A 17,210-nucleotide genomic window follows, 5' to 3' on the forward strand; every position below is an offset into this window, starting at 1 on the left:
TACTGAAGTTTATGGTACTGAAAGCTGACTAGGCTGTTTCCCTGAAAACCGCAAATGAATAACCACCTTATTTGTTTTTCACAGGCTTGACAAAAGTCCACAAACTTGTGAGTCATGCAGTTGCTTGTGTTGGTTATGGCTAGTTTTGTTTGTGGCAAAATGTTTATTTGAGAGGAAAGCTCTACTGGTGTTGCTTTTAGATTTAGATAGAATTAGATGGTTTTCATTTTTATTTTGAACCTACTGGTTCTTCCTGTTCCTTCAACCTGTAAGGTCCAGTAGTTTGTCAAAGTTCACCGAAGTTGAACTCTAATGCGAAGAAATTTGTGGAATGTACAAGCACGCGCAAATCCACTGATTGCAGTATTACATTGAAATGAATAGATTTTGATCAGAAATGTGCCCGAATGTTATAGTGTTCTAACATCACTCTATGGCACCATAAAATTACATCCGTTTGTTCTTAGTTAGTTTTGACATGTTATACTGGGCACCTAATATCAAATCTGAAGTGGTCCCATTTTTTTTAACTGACCTAGATTTGCTTACGTGGGCTGACTTGTCTTCCTCATGTTGGTCAGGAGTTAACGTCTGATTCACGCTAGTCTTATGACAGTCGTCTAAGCTTCTCTCTGTTCTAACAACTCACGACTTGGCTCTGATAAGAGTTTGGATGCTTGCTTGATACAGAAAAAAGCAGCTTTGTTTATTGGCTCATGTGAACTGAAAGTCTGGAAAAAAAGGTTCCTTATGATAATGAACTGCGATTTTTAAAGATTAATTTGCTCTTAACCCTCGTATTATGTTAAGGGTCAATTTGACCCATTTGCGTTTTTGTGTTGACCAAAATACTGGTTAACCTATCTTTTTCTTCATGAAATTGTATGACATTTCCTCATTTTGTGTCATGAACTTAACCACATGCACTCCACTCTAATATTCTCCTAAAGCTGTGCACAGTGCAGCCAACATGTCTTGTAATAACATATAGATCACATTCATGTATGGCAGTAATCCATGTTCCAAATTAACAACCACATCAGAGCCAAGGAATACTATTTATGTCCTCCAAGCCAGTGTGGGAACTAATGATAGCATACGCATAATATAGTGTATATTACAGTGCGTGTGTGAGCCGAGGAAGGAAGGGAAATACCGCAAATCCACACCAAGGCAGCAATCTCCCTTATTGCATCAAAATCAGTAATTTCCTACAGTTCAGGCAACTCAAAGCGAGGCTTTTTATTCAAAATGCATCCCACTTTTAACTAGAGATAATGATTGTATACAGACTAATGAGTTAGGGACTGTATAAAAATTATTAGGGTGGGGTAGGGAGCTGACGTTATGTCACACCCCCATCACCCCTGATAATTTTTGTACAGTCCCTTGCTGAAATATCATGTATACAGATTGTAATTTAATTAAATATGTTCACCTTTTGAATTGACTGAACTGAGAAAAAAAACAACATAAACATTGTTGCCAGATTGGACTAAAGAAAAAAACCTGTTCAATCATCAAAAAAGTTGCCGAATCTTTATCTATTATACATTTATTTTAATTATACTGATAAATAATAGGAGTCATATCTTTGAATAAATAAAGGTATTTTTGATAATGTTACATCAAAGGTTTACAAGTCTTTTCTCACAGAATTATGATAGGATAATAATTGGAATAGGAACAACAGTTTCAACTTAGTTGTAATAAACTGAAATGACATTTAGATTTGTCGGTCATTGAGCGTCAAGTTGAGCTGACTGAACTCAACTTTTTGTCGGTGTTTAATTGCCCAAATGTTGCAAAACCACCAAAACTTTTTTACCTGCAAAATTAGAGAAACATTTTCCCAAAGGGGCGAATACAGGCCAATCTGGCAACAAAGACCCAAATCATATATGTGCGTTGAGACAGCATGAAAACAGTGTAAACAACACAAATATCAATCACTCTGTGTCGGTGGAACGTGCACTGAGTGTTGTCGCCACAGATCCACAAATTACCTCTTTCACCCTTCTAATAGGTAGACTGAATGAATGAAACAAACAAACAAACAGGACCATGTCAACACAAAGCCTTTAAAACATTAACATCCCCCCTCCTTCACAGTACGTGTGTGTGTGTGTGTGTGTGTGTGTGTGTGTGTGTGTGTGTGTGTGTGTGTGTGTGTGTGTGTGTGTGTGTGTGTGTGTGTGTGTGTGTGTGTGTGTGTGAGAAGGAGGAGGAGGAGCTTTCTCGTGCTTGTCCTCTTCTCTGTTGTAATGTCATCTCTTTGACACGCACACTACAAAATGAGCTCCAAAAGGTTTTCAACTGAAGAAGTTTTAGCACAGATTTTTGATGGTAATAGCGATGTAGAGGAAGAGGTTTCAGAGTCAGAGGATCTTTCAGAGACCGAGAACAATGCTATTGACGATCCGGATTGTGAATTTTCCTATGATGAAGAGGATTCAGGGGACTAGTCTGGTGTAGTATACATTAGCTGAAAACAATGGGCAGCAGTCATCCTCAACATGGACAGCTAAAGATGGTAACATAAAATGGTCAACATCACCACACTGACGCCAAGACAGACTGTCATCAAAATGACTCCAAGCCCCACTAGTTGATGATATTCAATCACCATTTCATCTCTTCATATCCCAACCAATAGAGAGGATCATACTGGACATGAACATGTCCATGTATGTGATGATTCGGTATTGCAGACTGCACTACTCAGTATGACATGATGTGCCCTGCTATGACATGAACTTCCATGACTACCTCGAAGTCACTGTTCCATTATCTCTAATGTGACTATTATTTGCCACTGTTCATCACACCCCCAACCGGCCCCGTCAGACACCACCTACCAAGAGTCTGGGTCTGCCGAGGTTTCTTCCTAAAAGGGAGTTTTTCCTCGCCACTGTTGCAACAGCCACTGATAATGCTTGCTCTTGAGGGAATTAGTGTAATTGTTGGGGTTTTGGAATTTATAGTGTGGGGTCTAGACCTACTCTATCTGTAAAGTGTCTCGAGATAACTCTTGTTATGATTTGATACTATAAATAAAATTGAATTGAATTAAATTGAATAGTATTAGCTGGAGTGTACAAGTCAAAGGGAGAAGCAACTGCCAGTCTGTGGAATGACGAGAGTGGAAGGCCAATATTTCTAGCAACAATGTCTTTGGAGTCAATTCATACAAAAGCTTGGGTGTTCCACAACACCAGAGCTGGTCGACGTGAAAGAGACAAACTAGCTGAGATCAGAGATGTATGAGATAAATGGGTTAACATTTTACCTGTCTTGTACAATCCTGGTCCCCATGTCACTGTAGATGAACACCTTGTTCCATTCAGGGGGCCCTGTCTCTGACAGTACATGCCCAACAAGCCTGTCAAGTATGGCATCAAAATATGGGCATCCTAGGATGCCAAATCTAGCTATGCATGGAATATGCAAGTGTATACCGGAAATATTTTCACTAAATAATTGGTAAAAACAGTTTTGGGGGGAAAAATGTTTGTGATGAGGAAATGAAAGTTTGTTTTGAGTGTATTTACACTGTACGGGTCATTTTGACCCGTAACATCATCAATGTAATTTTTTTTTAACATAATACAAGGGTTAAGCAATAGTAGCTGTGTGTTGGAGTTTAAATGAAAAAGTTCATGGCAGGCCAAGCACAAGCAAGCTGCATACATGAAGTGATTGTAGGTTGTGTGTATGTTGGTGTTTGTAAGGGATTATGGGATAGTTCTTAACAGGATTTGCTGCAGTCAGCCCAGTCTAGCCCGTAGGGATAAGCCTGTGTTCACACTCACTGCGTCGGTCGTCAGACGTTCCCGCAAAAATGCAGGTCTTCCCATTTATTTTGAATGAGGGTAGTGTGTTTAGGCTGTGAAAGTAGTGGACGCTGGGGGGAGCCATAAAAAAAACCCGCAGCGACCCGTGGAGAAAAGTTGAGACAGATTCAACTTTTGGAGACACACAACCCAATGTCACCCTGCGGTGGCCAGTCATGTAACCGGTGATCAGACTTGGCAGTCAGTTTTAAGGCGGTGTGAGAGTCCCATAAAGTAAACAGTAAACACCATCTATCACTGCCACAAAAATAAAAAATAAAAACTATGATGTTAAAAACACAAGCACTTAACTGCCCAGGAGTTTGTGTAACAACAAAGCACAGTCCCTCCCATCTCTTTTCTTTTTTTTGCCTTTTATGTGCAGCCGGAAATCTATAAACGATCTGATGGAAAACAATAGTTGTAAAATATAAAGTCTACTTGTGCAACATAGGGGGGGTTAAATAACATTACAGGACATCACACTAATGGGCCGTTTAAGTGCCACTCTGCCGCACAGCTTTTTATAGTCTGATCCAAGGAGTACACACACCACACAAACAGCCGTGTCTTCGCCTGGTCTCCTGGTTTTCAGATCTTAACACCGCAGCAGTTAAAGGCAACACAACCTGACAGCAGCAAGTTCAGATTGGCCTCATCTCTTAGCAAACACAGCCGGAATTATAATGGGGAGTAATTGTCAATAGTCAGCTGCTAAAATAGGTCACCAAATAAAATTCTGCCCCATTACTTTCCCCTTCCTGCTCTTTGTACCTATGTTAAGACCGCCACTGACACAGAAAAAATGGCTTATTATTTGTATAATTATATACACGGATCTGTGTTGGAGGGGGAAGTTGACAAGCCGCCATTGACACCTCTTGTAAACCTGCATATATTTCACTTTAAGTGCAAACATCTCTGCCTTAGATCAAACATCTCTGCCTTCACTGTCAGCGTTTATGTTGAGTTCCACTTTGCCACTGCAGTAATGGCGGCTGCTTTTGAGAGTGCAACACTCCAAAATCACCTGCCAGATTCGTTTTTGTTAATATTAGTACAGTAAAACACAACCATAAATTGCATTGTTCTGCTTTTTTATTTGTGGTCCTGTAGGGGGATTGTGGCAAGCATTCTGGTGTTCCTCTGTTTTGGAGTGACACAAGCCAAAGATGGACCCTTCACCAGACCACATCCAGGTAAGAATGGAACAGTCCAAACTGGATTTTTCCCAGTTTAATGTTCTTCATTCCATGTATCTCAGTCAAAGCTATGATGTCTTTTTCAGCACACATCTTGAGCAATGCAGGTTCAATTTTTAAAGAATTTGAGTATGTTGAGCTTTTGCAGAGTTGTTTTATTCTACTCTGAACAATATCCACAATATGTCAAATTAGTTTTCCTTGATTATTATTCAATTATTTTTACTGGTATCGTCAGAACAAACAAGAAACTCAAACCCAAACAATCATCCCACAACATCCACCCTTCCCTCCCCCCGGAGACTGGCGAGCGCAGACAGACAAAATACCACCATGTAAATATATAAATATACAGAGGCATAAAATGCCGTGCTTGTATCAATAATGGTGCTATGGATACAAATTTAATTAAAATAAAGGCAGTGGTAGATATCCGTATTAGAATAGGCACAGATAAGCATCAAGTGACATTGTGTAAAGTATAGACATTGTTAAAATAGTCCAGGAATGGTTGCCACTAGGGCTGGGAAAAAAATCGATTTGATTTAAAAATCTAGTTGGTAGGTCAAATCGATTCATATTTTCAAAAAATCGATTTTTTTGATTTTTTTTAATCCAAATACAGTATAAATAATTTGGATGTTTAACAATCTTTGTTGCACACTGCACAGTGACTTTTCACTTAGAGAAAGGGTTTGCCTTTGCAATTTTGTTTATGTTGATGCACTTTAATTAAATACAATAAAATATATATTTTAAAATATATTTACAGTTTGCAGTTCTTTTGTTTTTAAAATGGAAGGGAGGGGGGGGGGAAATCGAATCGTAAATCGATTTTTTTATTAAAAAATCACAGATTTTTTTAGGGAAACAAATTGCCCAGCTCTAGTTGCCACACTTTATGGAATGGATTAACCGAACCCTTCGAGGTATAAGTTTTCCTTGATAAGTAAAAAAGTTTAAATTAATAGATAAAATGATAGTAGGCATTGCACGGCATTATACCAAGGCCACAGTGAATTCTTGAGATGCATACAACTGCGAGGCAGTAATTATAGTATAAAAATCTGCTACACCCTGTAAAGTGATACTTCTATTTAAAAGGTGCAGTTCATAAAAGTAGTTTGCTATTTAAGTTTTTAACCAGGTCAGTCATGCAAAAGACGCATCTCATCTCTTACACAACATGTTTCCTACTAACTCCAGATGGGGTGGAGGTCAGATGGAGACACAAGAATTTGGGCTGCTGTTGCATTACTTGTGCCTTCTTGCCCTTTGCTTTTGTGGATTGAAAGACAAGGTTTTTTTTTTTTCTGTATTTATTAACTGACTGCGTTATATTGCCTGACCTGTTGAGCCAGTTCATTTGTTGCAGTTCTGTTGACAGGTATATAGCCTGGGAAAAGACCCAGAGGGACTTTTAGATTCACAACCAGGTCTGGCTGGGAGTGTCACAGCCAACTGAGCTTATACACATAGATTCACAAGAAATTACTATAGCAGTGACCATTACATTTAATCCATTTGTGGATTGTTTATCACAAGGTACTTCTAGGATAGCTTCAAGCTCTTACCACAACTTACCAAGTGTCTATTTAATAAAAAAAAAAATCTACTGATTAAGCTGAACTACAAATTAAGCCAGACTATCTTTTGCAATCCCTGTGACTGTTAGGGTTGGGTACCGTGCTCTGTACTTTTTTGTGTACCGACCAAATTACGTTGGTACTACTGAGGGCCAATTCACGTTAAATCAAACGGTGCCAAATTTCAGAGCGAGCTTCTCTGTCCTCTTTCACGCAGATGTGCAGACAGAGCAAACTACTTTGTCTCTGCAGTTTTGTTTAAGTGACAGTGAGTGCCGATAAAGCGGTTGCAAGTGTGGTTACGCTTTTCATAAAAACCCCATTGACTGTAGTACTAAGTTGTTACTGAATTTGACTGTACTCTTGGTGATGTGAAAACACACACTATAATTAATGTATTGAGTACTAACTACTAATTACATGATTCAGGGAAATTCTACAATATTAAATAGGATTGTCACCAAGGTCTTTGTGACCGAGACAGACATAATGTTACTCCACACAAAATAAACCATCATTCAGATTCTATTCAGCCTATATAACATATAATCTTTACCCCCTTAAACAACAGATACCCTCAAACTGAAGTCATATTCATTCCCAGATGTCATCCAACATGTTTTATTTTTATTTCTTAGAAGTGACACATTGATGTCCGGTGTAACTTGTTGCTACAACTATCACCATCCAATCTCTCTCTCTCTCTCTCTCTCTCTCTCTCTCTCTCTCTCTCTCTCTCTCTCTCTCTCTCTCTCTCTCTCTCTCTCTCTCTCTCTCTGTGTAGCTTACTGGAGGTTCTGGCTTTGTGTCACTGTCGTCTACGAGCTGTTCCTCATCTTCATCCTGTTCCAGGTTGGTGTGCTGCTAGTCTCGCATTGCCAGACCATTGCCAGCGCTGTGGAGTAAGGTCTGGCTACACCACAGATACATTCTAGGATAGGAGGGAAAAAAAGCTCTGAGTTGATTGCATTTCTTTAAACCAACCACAATCCTCACCGGATGCAGCCACGGCGGCTCTGCAAAATAGTCTTGGGAAGGAACTTGTTTTAGTGGAATGTTTGCATCCCCCACAAAAGAAATCACCACATACAATATAAACTGAAGTTAACAGTTCACACAATACAGTAACGTGATTTAAATCGGCTAGATACATGGTTAAACGTAATTTGCTCTTACCAGTATAACACTGTGTGTATTTTGTCCATATCAAATCCCAGCCAATCAGTCCCAAAACATCCCAGTTAGATAGTTAATGCCGTAAATGTATTCCTTGTAAACCTTTATAGTCATTCCACCGAAAGAACCAAGCAGGCCTGTCTTATTGCACGATCCAAATTTTCTTCAAAACTTGCCATTTTCAGCGTGAAGCTTGCTAGCTTGAAGTCTGTAGTTGTTTTTTCAAAGCGAACAGAGTATGTGAAAGGCAACCCATAGAGAGCAGAAGCAGAGGGCCATCCAGCACGATGTCAGTCATTTATCCTGGAAATGTACTTCCTGTTGATCCAGACTAGTGTGCTGCTAATAATATTGATGCATTGATGTGCTGAAACACTCCCATTAAAACATTCATTGCTGTAGGGAAAACCATATAACAATCCGATGCACACATAAAGTATGTCACTTACACCACATGCTTGTCCCCCAGAACGAGGCAGCAGAACTCCTGTGACAAAACAGTCAATTTTGACCTTTTGGTTTAAATCAAGGATTTTTGTCCACAAACCAAAGCAAAGTAGCTACATCCTGAAAAGGGATGTAGAAGAGTGCATACAGGCATCATAAAACCAGGACTTAACACCGGCCAAAATGTAGGATTTTGTCCAGAGGTCTGCTCCAATCTCTGCTACTTTCTCTGCTTTGATCCTCCCACATCTGGAACCATGGAAGCCTTTTTGCACGCTCCCTGTTTAATTAAAATGTCACTGAGCCAGACCCTTAAAAAATAGAAATACTTTACAGCTGGCAAACTGTATCTTGTTAAAGACAGGCGGCGAAAGTTGGGGAAGCAGGGGGGAGCTGGAAAAAAATGCAGCGTCCTGTGGCTAAAAGTTGAGATAGATTCTTTTGGAGACCCACAACCCGGCACTGTTAAAAGAAAGTTTGAAAAGAAAAACACTTAAGCCATTTACTTTCTTTACTCATGCAAGGGAATTTTAAATTAGAGCTTGGTTAAAATCCCCCATTTAAAAACTGTAATGTGCCACGAAGATGCAAATTCATAGAAGCAAATAAAAAAACTTTCAAAAGAACATGACGTGGAGAGTTCCCAGTTTCACAAGTTCAATATGAAAAAAAAGATTGAAGTTTGTTATTTAATAAATATTTCTTTTGACATTTTGTGCAAATACTGTATATGCTATGCAATGAAAACTTATTTATTATTATAAAATTATTTTAGCTTTTTTTGTGGTGGAAATTGTTATCATGGTTTGTTTTGAGCTATTGAAAATATGATTTATGTATAATTACACCAGTTTATTTATTTCCATATTCTGAATATGTCCATTTTCTAAAGTTGCATTGCACCTTACAGTCTCAATATGGCTCTGTGTCTCCATAAAAGCTCCTTTTCGGGGAGAATAAGCGCTGATATTTTTTAATACTTTTTCTCACCCTGTTATCCAGACGGTGCATGATGGACGACAGTTCATGAAGTACATTGACCCCAAGCTTGGGGTACCGCTCCCTGAGCGGGACTATGGAGGAAACTGCCTCATTTACGATCCAGGCAACACCACCGACCCCTTCCACAACATCTGGGTAAGACTATTTTATTTGATTCCACCCATGCACCTTTTTTTTTTTTTTTTTTTTTTTTTAAGTTATGAACGGTTGTATGACTCATTTAGTAGTGAATGTGTTTCATTGGGGGCAAAAGCTATGTTATTCCAGTTAGAAACATATTGTGAATATGCCGTACCATTCATTCTCATATTGGAAGCTGAAAACTCCCTGGCAAGTAACAAGCCACCTTCCAAGAAGTGAAATTTCTGAATTGGTCCTGTTATTTATATTGTGGTACGGTTTGCCCTCAATTATTATTGTTAAGGAAATGACCCAGATCTCAAATAGTGTGGCAGCCTAAAGGAGTCTGTTTCTTTCCCTCATCCATTCACACACTCATTCTCTGTTTGACACTAGTTCTCCCTCCCTGCCACACACGCACAGACTCATAGTTAGTGTGGCTGTGTGCTGACTGGCTCCAGAGACTTGTGTCTGGTGCAGGTTAAAACCGTCAGTAGAACCAGGCCATCTTCCCCCCCTGGGGAGGCAGTCTGCTGCTGCCGCCACGATGACCCAGACCCCATCTCTACTGTTGGCCTGATTTCAGTCTATGAGAGTGGGTCAAACTCACCACATCCTTCACTAAATTACAGCCAACTTATATGAATAACCTTTTTAAAATGTCAAATTATGACCACATATTCAGAAAAAATAAAATAGATTTGGAATTGTAGACTATTTTGGACTAAAAGAAGATTAAAAAAAACTAAAACTAAAATGTGCTTAATAACTAGACCGAAAGAAATTAATACAATGATATGTGGTTAAACTATGCTGTTTAAAAAGAAAACACAGTGGAAAACTGGTTTGGGATGTATTTTATTTCTGTGCTTTAAGATGCCCAGCCAAGTTTTCAGTCCTGTTCAGTGACCCAGTTCTCCCTGTGCTCATTTGTGGTTGGTACCAATATGAATAAATGTGGTACTTAATGAGAATATATACTACAGGTAATTGTAGTTAAGAGTAGGGCTGCAACTAAGTATTATATTCATTCATGATTAATCTGTTATTTTATCAATTCATCGTTTGGTCTATAAAATGTCAGAAAATAAACATGCCTGTTATATTTTGTGTTAGGACTGACTTGAATCTGAATCTTGTTAAATTTACACATTTGTTTGTCTCTTTAGGACAAGATGGATGGCTTTGTTCCAGCTCACTTCCTCGGATGGTATATCAAGGTATGTATGGAAGTAGACTTAAAGGAACACGCCGACTTATTGGGAATTTAGCTTATTCACCGTAACCCCCAGAGTTAGACAAGTCCATACATACCCTTCTCATCTCTGAACGTGCTGTAAGGCTGTCTGACGGTTCCAGCGGCAGCAGGCCATCAAAGAACATGCAGGTGACTGGTTCCAGTAATCCTACCGCTCCGAATAAGTGACAAAATAACGCCAACATGTTCCTATTTACATGTTGTGATTTGTAGAGTCACAGCGTGTACAAGAAACAACGTAACATGAGACACAGCCGTCTTCTAACTGTAAACAAACCGGGAACAATATTCTCCGGCAGAAAAATATAGTACTTGGGCGGAATGATTTGCTTTGCAGCAAGCAAGTCTGAGAATATAGTTCCTGGTTTGTTTACAGTTAGAAGACGGCTGTGTCTCATGTTACGTTGTTTTTTGTACACGCTGTGACTCTACAAATCACAACATGTAAATAGGAACATGTTGGTGTTATTTTGTCACTTTTGTCACAATTCGGAGCAGTAGGATTACTGGAACCATTCACCTGCATCTTCTGTGCTAGGCTAAGCTACCGGTGGAGCCGTCAGACAGCGTTACAGCACGCACAGAGATGAGAAGGGTACGTATGGACTTATCTAACTCTGGGGGTTACGGTGAATAAGCTAAATTCCCAATAAGTTGTGCGTGTTCCTTTTAAAGCTATAGTGCATAGTTTCTGTCGCTTCCATGAGGAATTCTAAGTAATGACAACAAAACTGAAGGCAAATGAAGCTGCCTTCAAGTGCGGTCGGTAACGTAGAGATCTATAAACGCTCTGAAGGAAAACAGTAATCTAAAGTCTACTTGCTACGTTGGGGGGTTAAATAACACTACAGGACGTCACACGCGTGGGCCGTTTCAGTGATGCTCACTGCCGCACACCGGGCGGCAAATCACTAGATTGCTTTTTTTGGTCTGAACGTAGCTTAAGAGAGTCTAAGGCTGAATCCCAATCCTCCCCTTAACCCTAACCCTTTGTCTTATCCCTAGCCCTTGTCCCTTGAACCAAGTGGCAAGGGCTAGGGGTGAAAACATACCCCTATGAAATGGGACACTACTTGGTTACGGTTATGTCACCATACAGTATTGATCACAAACTTCCAAGATGCCGTCTGCAAGTGTGTGTATGTCTATTGCATGGGTTTTGACAAGTGTAATATGCATGTATATATTTTATAGTTCTTTTATGTTCACTTTGGTGGTGCAGATGTTCTTATCTGTGTACTACTTAGGTTTGTTTGCAATACATATTTTTAAACACACTGCATGGTGTGTTGTATATCTGTTTCATTTATCACTGTTTTGAATGTCATTGATGTTCAGAAACACTTTCTTTGTTAATAAAAATCTGTCTTTATTGCCCAATAAAGTAAACACAACAGCCAAAAACATTATATAAAAATACATTATGTTACAGAACCATTATCAACTAATAAAACCATAACGTACATATCACACACACATATAAAAGGCATTCAAATGTATAAAACTCAAAAAAGACACACAAGACCACAAAAAAAAACTACAGTTATTCAGAAATTCCAGACCACAGTCTGATGCCTGTTAGCCAGTAACCATCCCCTCCAGCCTAAAAGAGAGTCTGACAATAACTGTTGTCAGACTCTCTAAATGTTAAGTTTATTTCTATGGTATCTTGCTGACCTCCTCCCACTCCACACCATTCACCTCCTCCTACTCATCATCCCCTTTTGCTCTCTTTTTCCCCCCCTCAGACTCTGATGATTCGGGATTGGTGGATGTGTATGATCATCAGTGTCATGTTTGAGTTCCTGGAATACAGCCTGGAGCACCAGTTACCTAACTTCTCAGAGTGCTGGTGGGACCATGTACGTACACATATTCCTGCTCCTCACCTTTGCTTACCTAAGAATCAACAGGTGTGCCCTCAGAATGGTGTTAAATATGAATATGCTGCAGTGAACTAACACCAGTATAGTCAGTGTTTGACTTCAGGTGTTCAGGTGTGTTCAAATGTGTTGACATTAGATGGAAATTCTTGTGAGTCACCGTGAGAACAGTCATGGCTTGCAGTTTTGAACAGAGTTATACAAAATAATTGTAAAAGTAAACAAAAAACATAGTCGCATGATATTGTGTTGACCAGTTGCAGACATCAGAGGATTGGGGTGCAGGTAGTCTCGCATGGCCAGACCTTCCTCCACAGCGCTGCTCCCGGGATGGAGAGAAAAACATCCTCTGGTTTATTGGCATTTCTTTAAACCAATCACAATTGTCTTGGGCGATGCTAAGCACCGGATGTAGCAACGGTGCTTCTGCACAATAGCCTCGGGAAGGAACATGTTTTGGTGGAATGTGTACATTTAAAGGTTGTTTTAGTTGTGCAACAGAAAACTCAGATTGGACAGACAGTCTAGCTAGCTGTCTCCATTTACACTGCAGAGATCTGAGGAGCAGACCTTCCTCCTCTGTTTTTTCACCAGCTATTCAGCAGGACAGATTGGTAAACTCCTCACCATGGGCTGAATTTTTAAGTTTTCAAAGCTCACTGTACTTCTGAGCTGTTGCTCTGCAGTACAGTGACTGGTAAAAGTAAGATGTGGAGCAGTGTCCTACATAAAGAGTTGAGCAAGCATTGTGATTTTTTGATATCCTGGTATCTGATGCCTGCTCATTCATTATGCCCATCGCTCCTTTTTCATGGAGCACAGCCGTCTTTCCAGCCGTTTCCATGTCATCTTGCTCTGCTTGATGTCTGTCTCGAGGTCCCTTCGCCAGGTGTTCCTGGGCCGTCCGATCTTTATTGTGCCTTGAGGGTTCCAGCTAAGGGCCTGCCTGCTGGTGCTTTGATTTGTTTCTGGAATGTGTGGCCAATCCAGCCCCATCCCCATCTTCTTCTCTTGATCTCATCTTCCACTGGTTGTTGGCCCTCTGCCAGAGATTGCAGCTGTTGATGAATGTTTGTACCTTGGTCAATGTGTTCCTTGTTGTCCTCAACACTTCTGATCGATAAAGTAGTATAGGCTTAATGTTGGAGCTAAAAAGTCAGATCTTTGCCCGCTCTCTGATTTCTTTGAAGCTCCAAATGTTCTTCAGCTGGATGAATGCAGCCCTTGCCTTGCCAATTCTGGCTCGGACTTCTGCATCAGTGCCACCCTGTTGGCAGTGACACTGCCTAAGTAAGTGAAGGTTTCTGGTCTTTTTTATTTTTTTATTATTATCTTTATTATTGTTATTATTATTAACCAGGGGGAAGAGGATAGGGGACCGTATACAGTCTTGTGTAACACCGGTCTTCATTTGGAAACTCTGAGTGAGCTGTCCTCCACGGATACTACTATGGATTACTCTGCAGGTCATCCCTTTGTAGGGGTTCCTGATCATGTTGACCACATTTTCTGGGTTACCATTGTGTGTTCTTGGTTGTGTCATACAGTTCTTTCATGTTTTCCTTTTACTGCTGCCTTTTGCTTCTTTAGCCAGGCTATCAGTGTAGTTTCTCTTGTCCTTCTTGGCCCATTTTTCTTTATCTTTCTGTTGATTCCTGTGTATTCTTGTTGATCATACAAAGGCCTTGGTTGCCTTTGTATGACCGTTAATCGCTGCCTTCTTCTGTCTCCTCCTCTATCTTGCATCGTGTTTCTGCTGATATCCACTCTTTCTGCTGGCGCTTCTTTAGTCCTATTACTTTCTTTTATGTTGTTGTGGTGGTCTTTTCCCATTTGTCTTGCATATCTTCTTTGCTGCTCAGTTCTTGTAGTACATGGAATCTGTTCTTCAAATTCAGCGTTTACTCCTCTCTTTTTTGTGTCTTTCAAAAGGCAGATGTTAAACTTCTGTCTCTTTGCTGTTGTTTCCATCCAGTGCTTCTTTAGTTTAGCTTCAGTGTGGCGACTAGCAGGTGGTGATCAGATGCTATGGTTGCGCCTCTCCTCACTCGTAGGTCCTGCGGTGATCTCCTTAATTTCCTGGTAATGCAGAAGTTTCCATTTGGTTCTCAGTCACACCATCTGGTGATATCCGGGACTCCTTTGGATCCTCTTGTGTGAAAAGACGCTTCCTCCAACGCTGCTTGCCCGTCATTTCTTCGTAGCCTGTGTTGTGTCTTCCTATCCTTGCATTGGAATCTCCCATAAGGAGGCTGATGTCTTTTCTTTTTAGATGTTTCAGGATGTTCTGCAGTCTGTTATAAAAGTCATCCTTATTTTCATCATCGCTGTCATTTGTTTGTGTGTAGCACTGTGCCACATATGTTTTTTTTAATGCCTGCTTGTTCAGTATTAAAGCTGCTGTTGAGATTTATGGTAGCAATTAAGTTGACATTTGTTTGTATGCTAAGAATCTTTTGAATCCTATGAACACCATGTAAACGCAATAGAGCACCATGATGGAATGTAAACAGACAATTAGTGGGGATATTATGTAAGGATACATTGTTGACTGTAAAAACATATGAGGTAGACTGCGTCAATAAAAAGTAAGGGCAGATTCTGAAGTTATTACACACTAATAACTGACATTACATACTATACATAATAGTATGTAAATATATGTAATTTGAACAGTCAGAGAAACAATTCTGGTGAAGTACATTAAAAACAAGGCCTGGCACACATACACATTGATGTTTTCATTTCATTCTGTCTGAAAAACATTTTGTCAGGTTTAAGGTATGAGGAACTGTGCTGGGATTTTTTCTCACCAATGTCACCAAACCCCATAGTCTTAAAAGAATGCTGAAGTGTGAGTTTTCCCTCCTAATTTACAACAAAACTAATAGGAGAGTCAGGGAGATCTGTACACACCCACACGTCCTAAGAAAAGGTCTAATCTAACAAATTTGTGTAGGATCCCAGTTGTGTAGGCATTACTAGACCTTTTTTTTTTTTTTTTTTTTTTTTTTTTTTTTTTTTTTTATACCCTTTTATAAAATTGTTATGTTTATCTAGTGGATCATGGATGTGTTGGTGTGTAACGGTCTGGGGATCTACTGTGGCATGAAGACCCTGGGCTGGTTGTCAATGAAGCCCTACCAGTGGCAGGGCCTGTGGAACATTCCTACATACAAGTATGACTTAACACTCGCTGCACTACACACAACAACTGCTCTTCTCCAGTAAGATTTGGTTAATTCAAAAATGTGATTAACCCACTATTAGAACTCTACTCTTAAAACTGAAACCACAAAAATTAAACAAATTTTTTTTTTTTCTTTCTCTAACTTCTGTACGTATTGTCTCTGTTGTGTGACAGATATAAGAGATAAGGGATAATGTTGACGTTTTAAAGATACAAACTAGTTTTTGACAGAACTTCTTTGTTGACCTTTGAAAAAAGTGAATTAGGGGTGTAATATTACCTCTTTAATTACAATAAGTACCAACATTGCTGTGTTAGAAATGTTTATTTCTAACCGTGTCTCTGATGTGTCCTCTCCCAGGGGGAAGATTAAGCGTATAGCATTCCAGTTCACTCCGTACAGTTGGGTGAAGTTTGAGTGGAAGCCTGCTTCAAACCTTCGTCGCTGGCTTGCGGTGTTGGGCATCATCTTTATGGTAAGGAATATTCTGTTTTTTTTATTGAAATCAAAATAGGGGACTTGTCATAATGGCAACCAAGAGATATTACAATACAATGGAAAATAGTGAAAATTAAACCTGTACTACTCTCATCATAGATGTCCTCAACATACTCATATATTATTACCAAGAGTCAGTCCACATTGCTTAAACTTCTTAACCTAAATGTTTGTCACTACCCAACATTGGAGATATACTTGCATAATTGGTGCAGTATATAAGTAATGTCCTATTCTGTTATCTTCAATTTATCAAATTTACCGTGCTCCTGAAGAGGGCTGGGCAATATATCGATAGTATATCAATATTGATATATATCATCTTAAACTTTGGATTTTGAGTTGCTTTAACACAGGAATTTCCCCAGTGTGGGTTTAATACAGTCTATCTTATATCGTAATATTGTGATATGATACAAGCGTTGTTTTCTCCTGGTTTTAAAGGCTGCATTACAGTGAATTGATGTTATGTTCTGAACTTACCAGAATGTTCTAGCTGTTCTATTATATGCCTTTACCCACTTAGTCATTATGTCCACATTACTGAGGATTATTTATCAAAAATCTTAATGTGTTAATATTTTGTGAAAGCACCAATAGTCAACCCTACAATATCGCCGCAATTTCGATATTGAGGTATTTGGTCAAGAAAATCAGGGTATTTGATTTTCTCCATATCGCCCAGCCCTACTCCTGAATTAAGACACGTGTTGTTTGATCTCCTCCCTTCCCAGTTCCTCCTGGCGGAGCTGAACACCTTCTACCTGAAGTTTGTGTTGTGGATGCCTCCTGAACACTACCTGGTGCTGCTCCGCCTGGTCTTCTTTGTCAATGTAGGAGGCGTAGCCATGAGGGAAATCTACGACTTCATGGATGACCCGTGAGTAGCAGCTACATAAAGTTGGCTGGTTGGGGGGGTACAGGGGTTGGTTGGGTTCATAAGTTGATCACATGTAAAGTGAGTAAAACCATACCGTGTCTGGAATACTGATTTGTAACAGAGACTGTTGCATT

The 17,210-nt window shown here is 39.6% G+C and overlaps 1 protein-coding gene across 1 annotated transcript in view; it reads left to right on the forward strand.

The window, feature by feature from the left end:
- ptdss2 (phosphatidylserine synthase 2) overlaps nt 1–17,210 on the forward strand; it is a 32,791-nt gene that overhangs the window by 6,986 nt on the left and 8,595 nt on the right. Inside the window, exons 4-11 of the mRNA XM_028585002.1 lie at nt 4,950–5,032; nt 7,406–7,473; nt 9,247–9,381; nt 10,536–10,586; nt 12,373–12,486; nt 15,568–15,686; nt 16,059–16,173; nt 16,931–17,076. Coding sequence (XP_028440803.1) covers nt 4,950–5,032; nt 7,406–7,473; nt 9,247–9,381; nt 10,536–10,586; nt 12,373–12,486; nt 15,568–15,686; nt 16,059–16,173; nt 16,931–17,076 — 831 coding nt within the window. The remainder of the gene's footprint in view (nt 1–4,949; nt 5,033–7,405; nt 7,474–9,246; nt 9,382–10,535; nt 10,587–12,372; nt 12,487–15,567; nt 15,687–16,058; nt 16,174–16,930; nt 17,077–17,210) is intronic.

Source organism: Perca flavescens, chromosome 8 (assembly GCF_004354835.1).
Source record: "Perca flavescens isolate YP-PL-M2 chromosome 8, PFLA_1.0, whole genome shotgun sequence".
Classification (NCBI taxonomy): domain Eukaryota; kingdom Metazoa; phylum Chordata; class Actinopteri; order Perciformes; family Percidae; genus Perca; species Perca flavescens.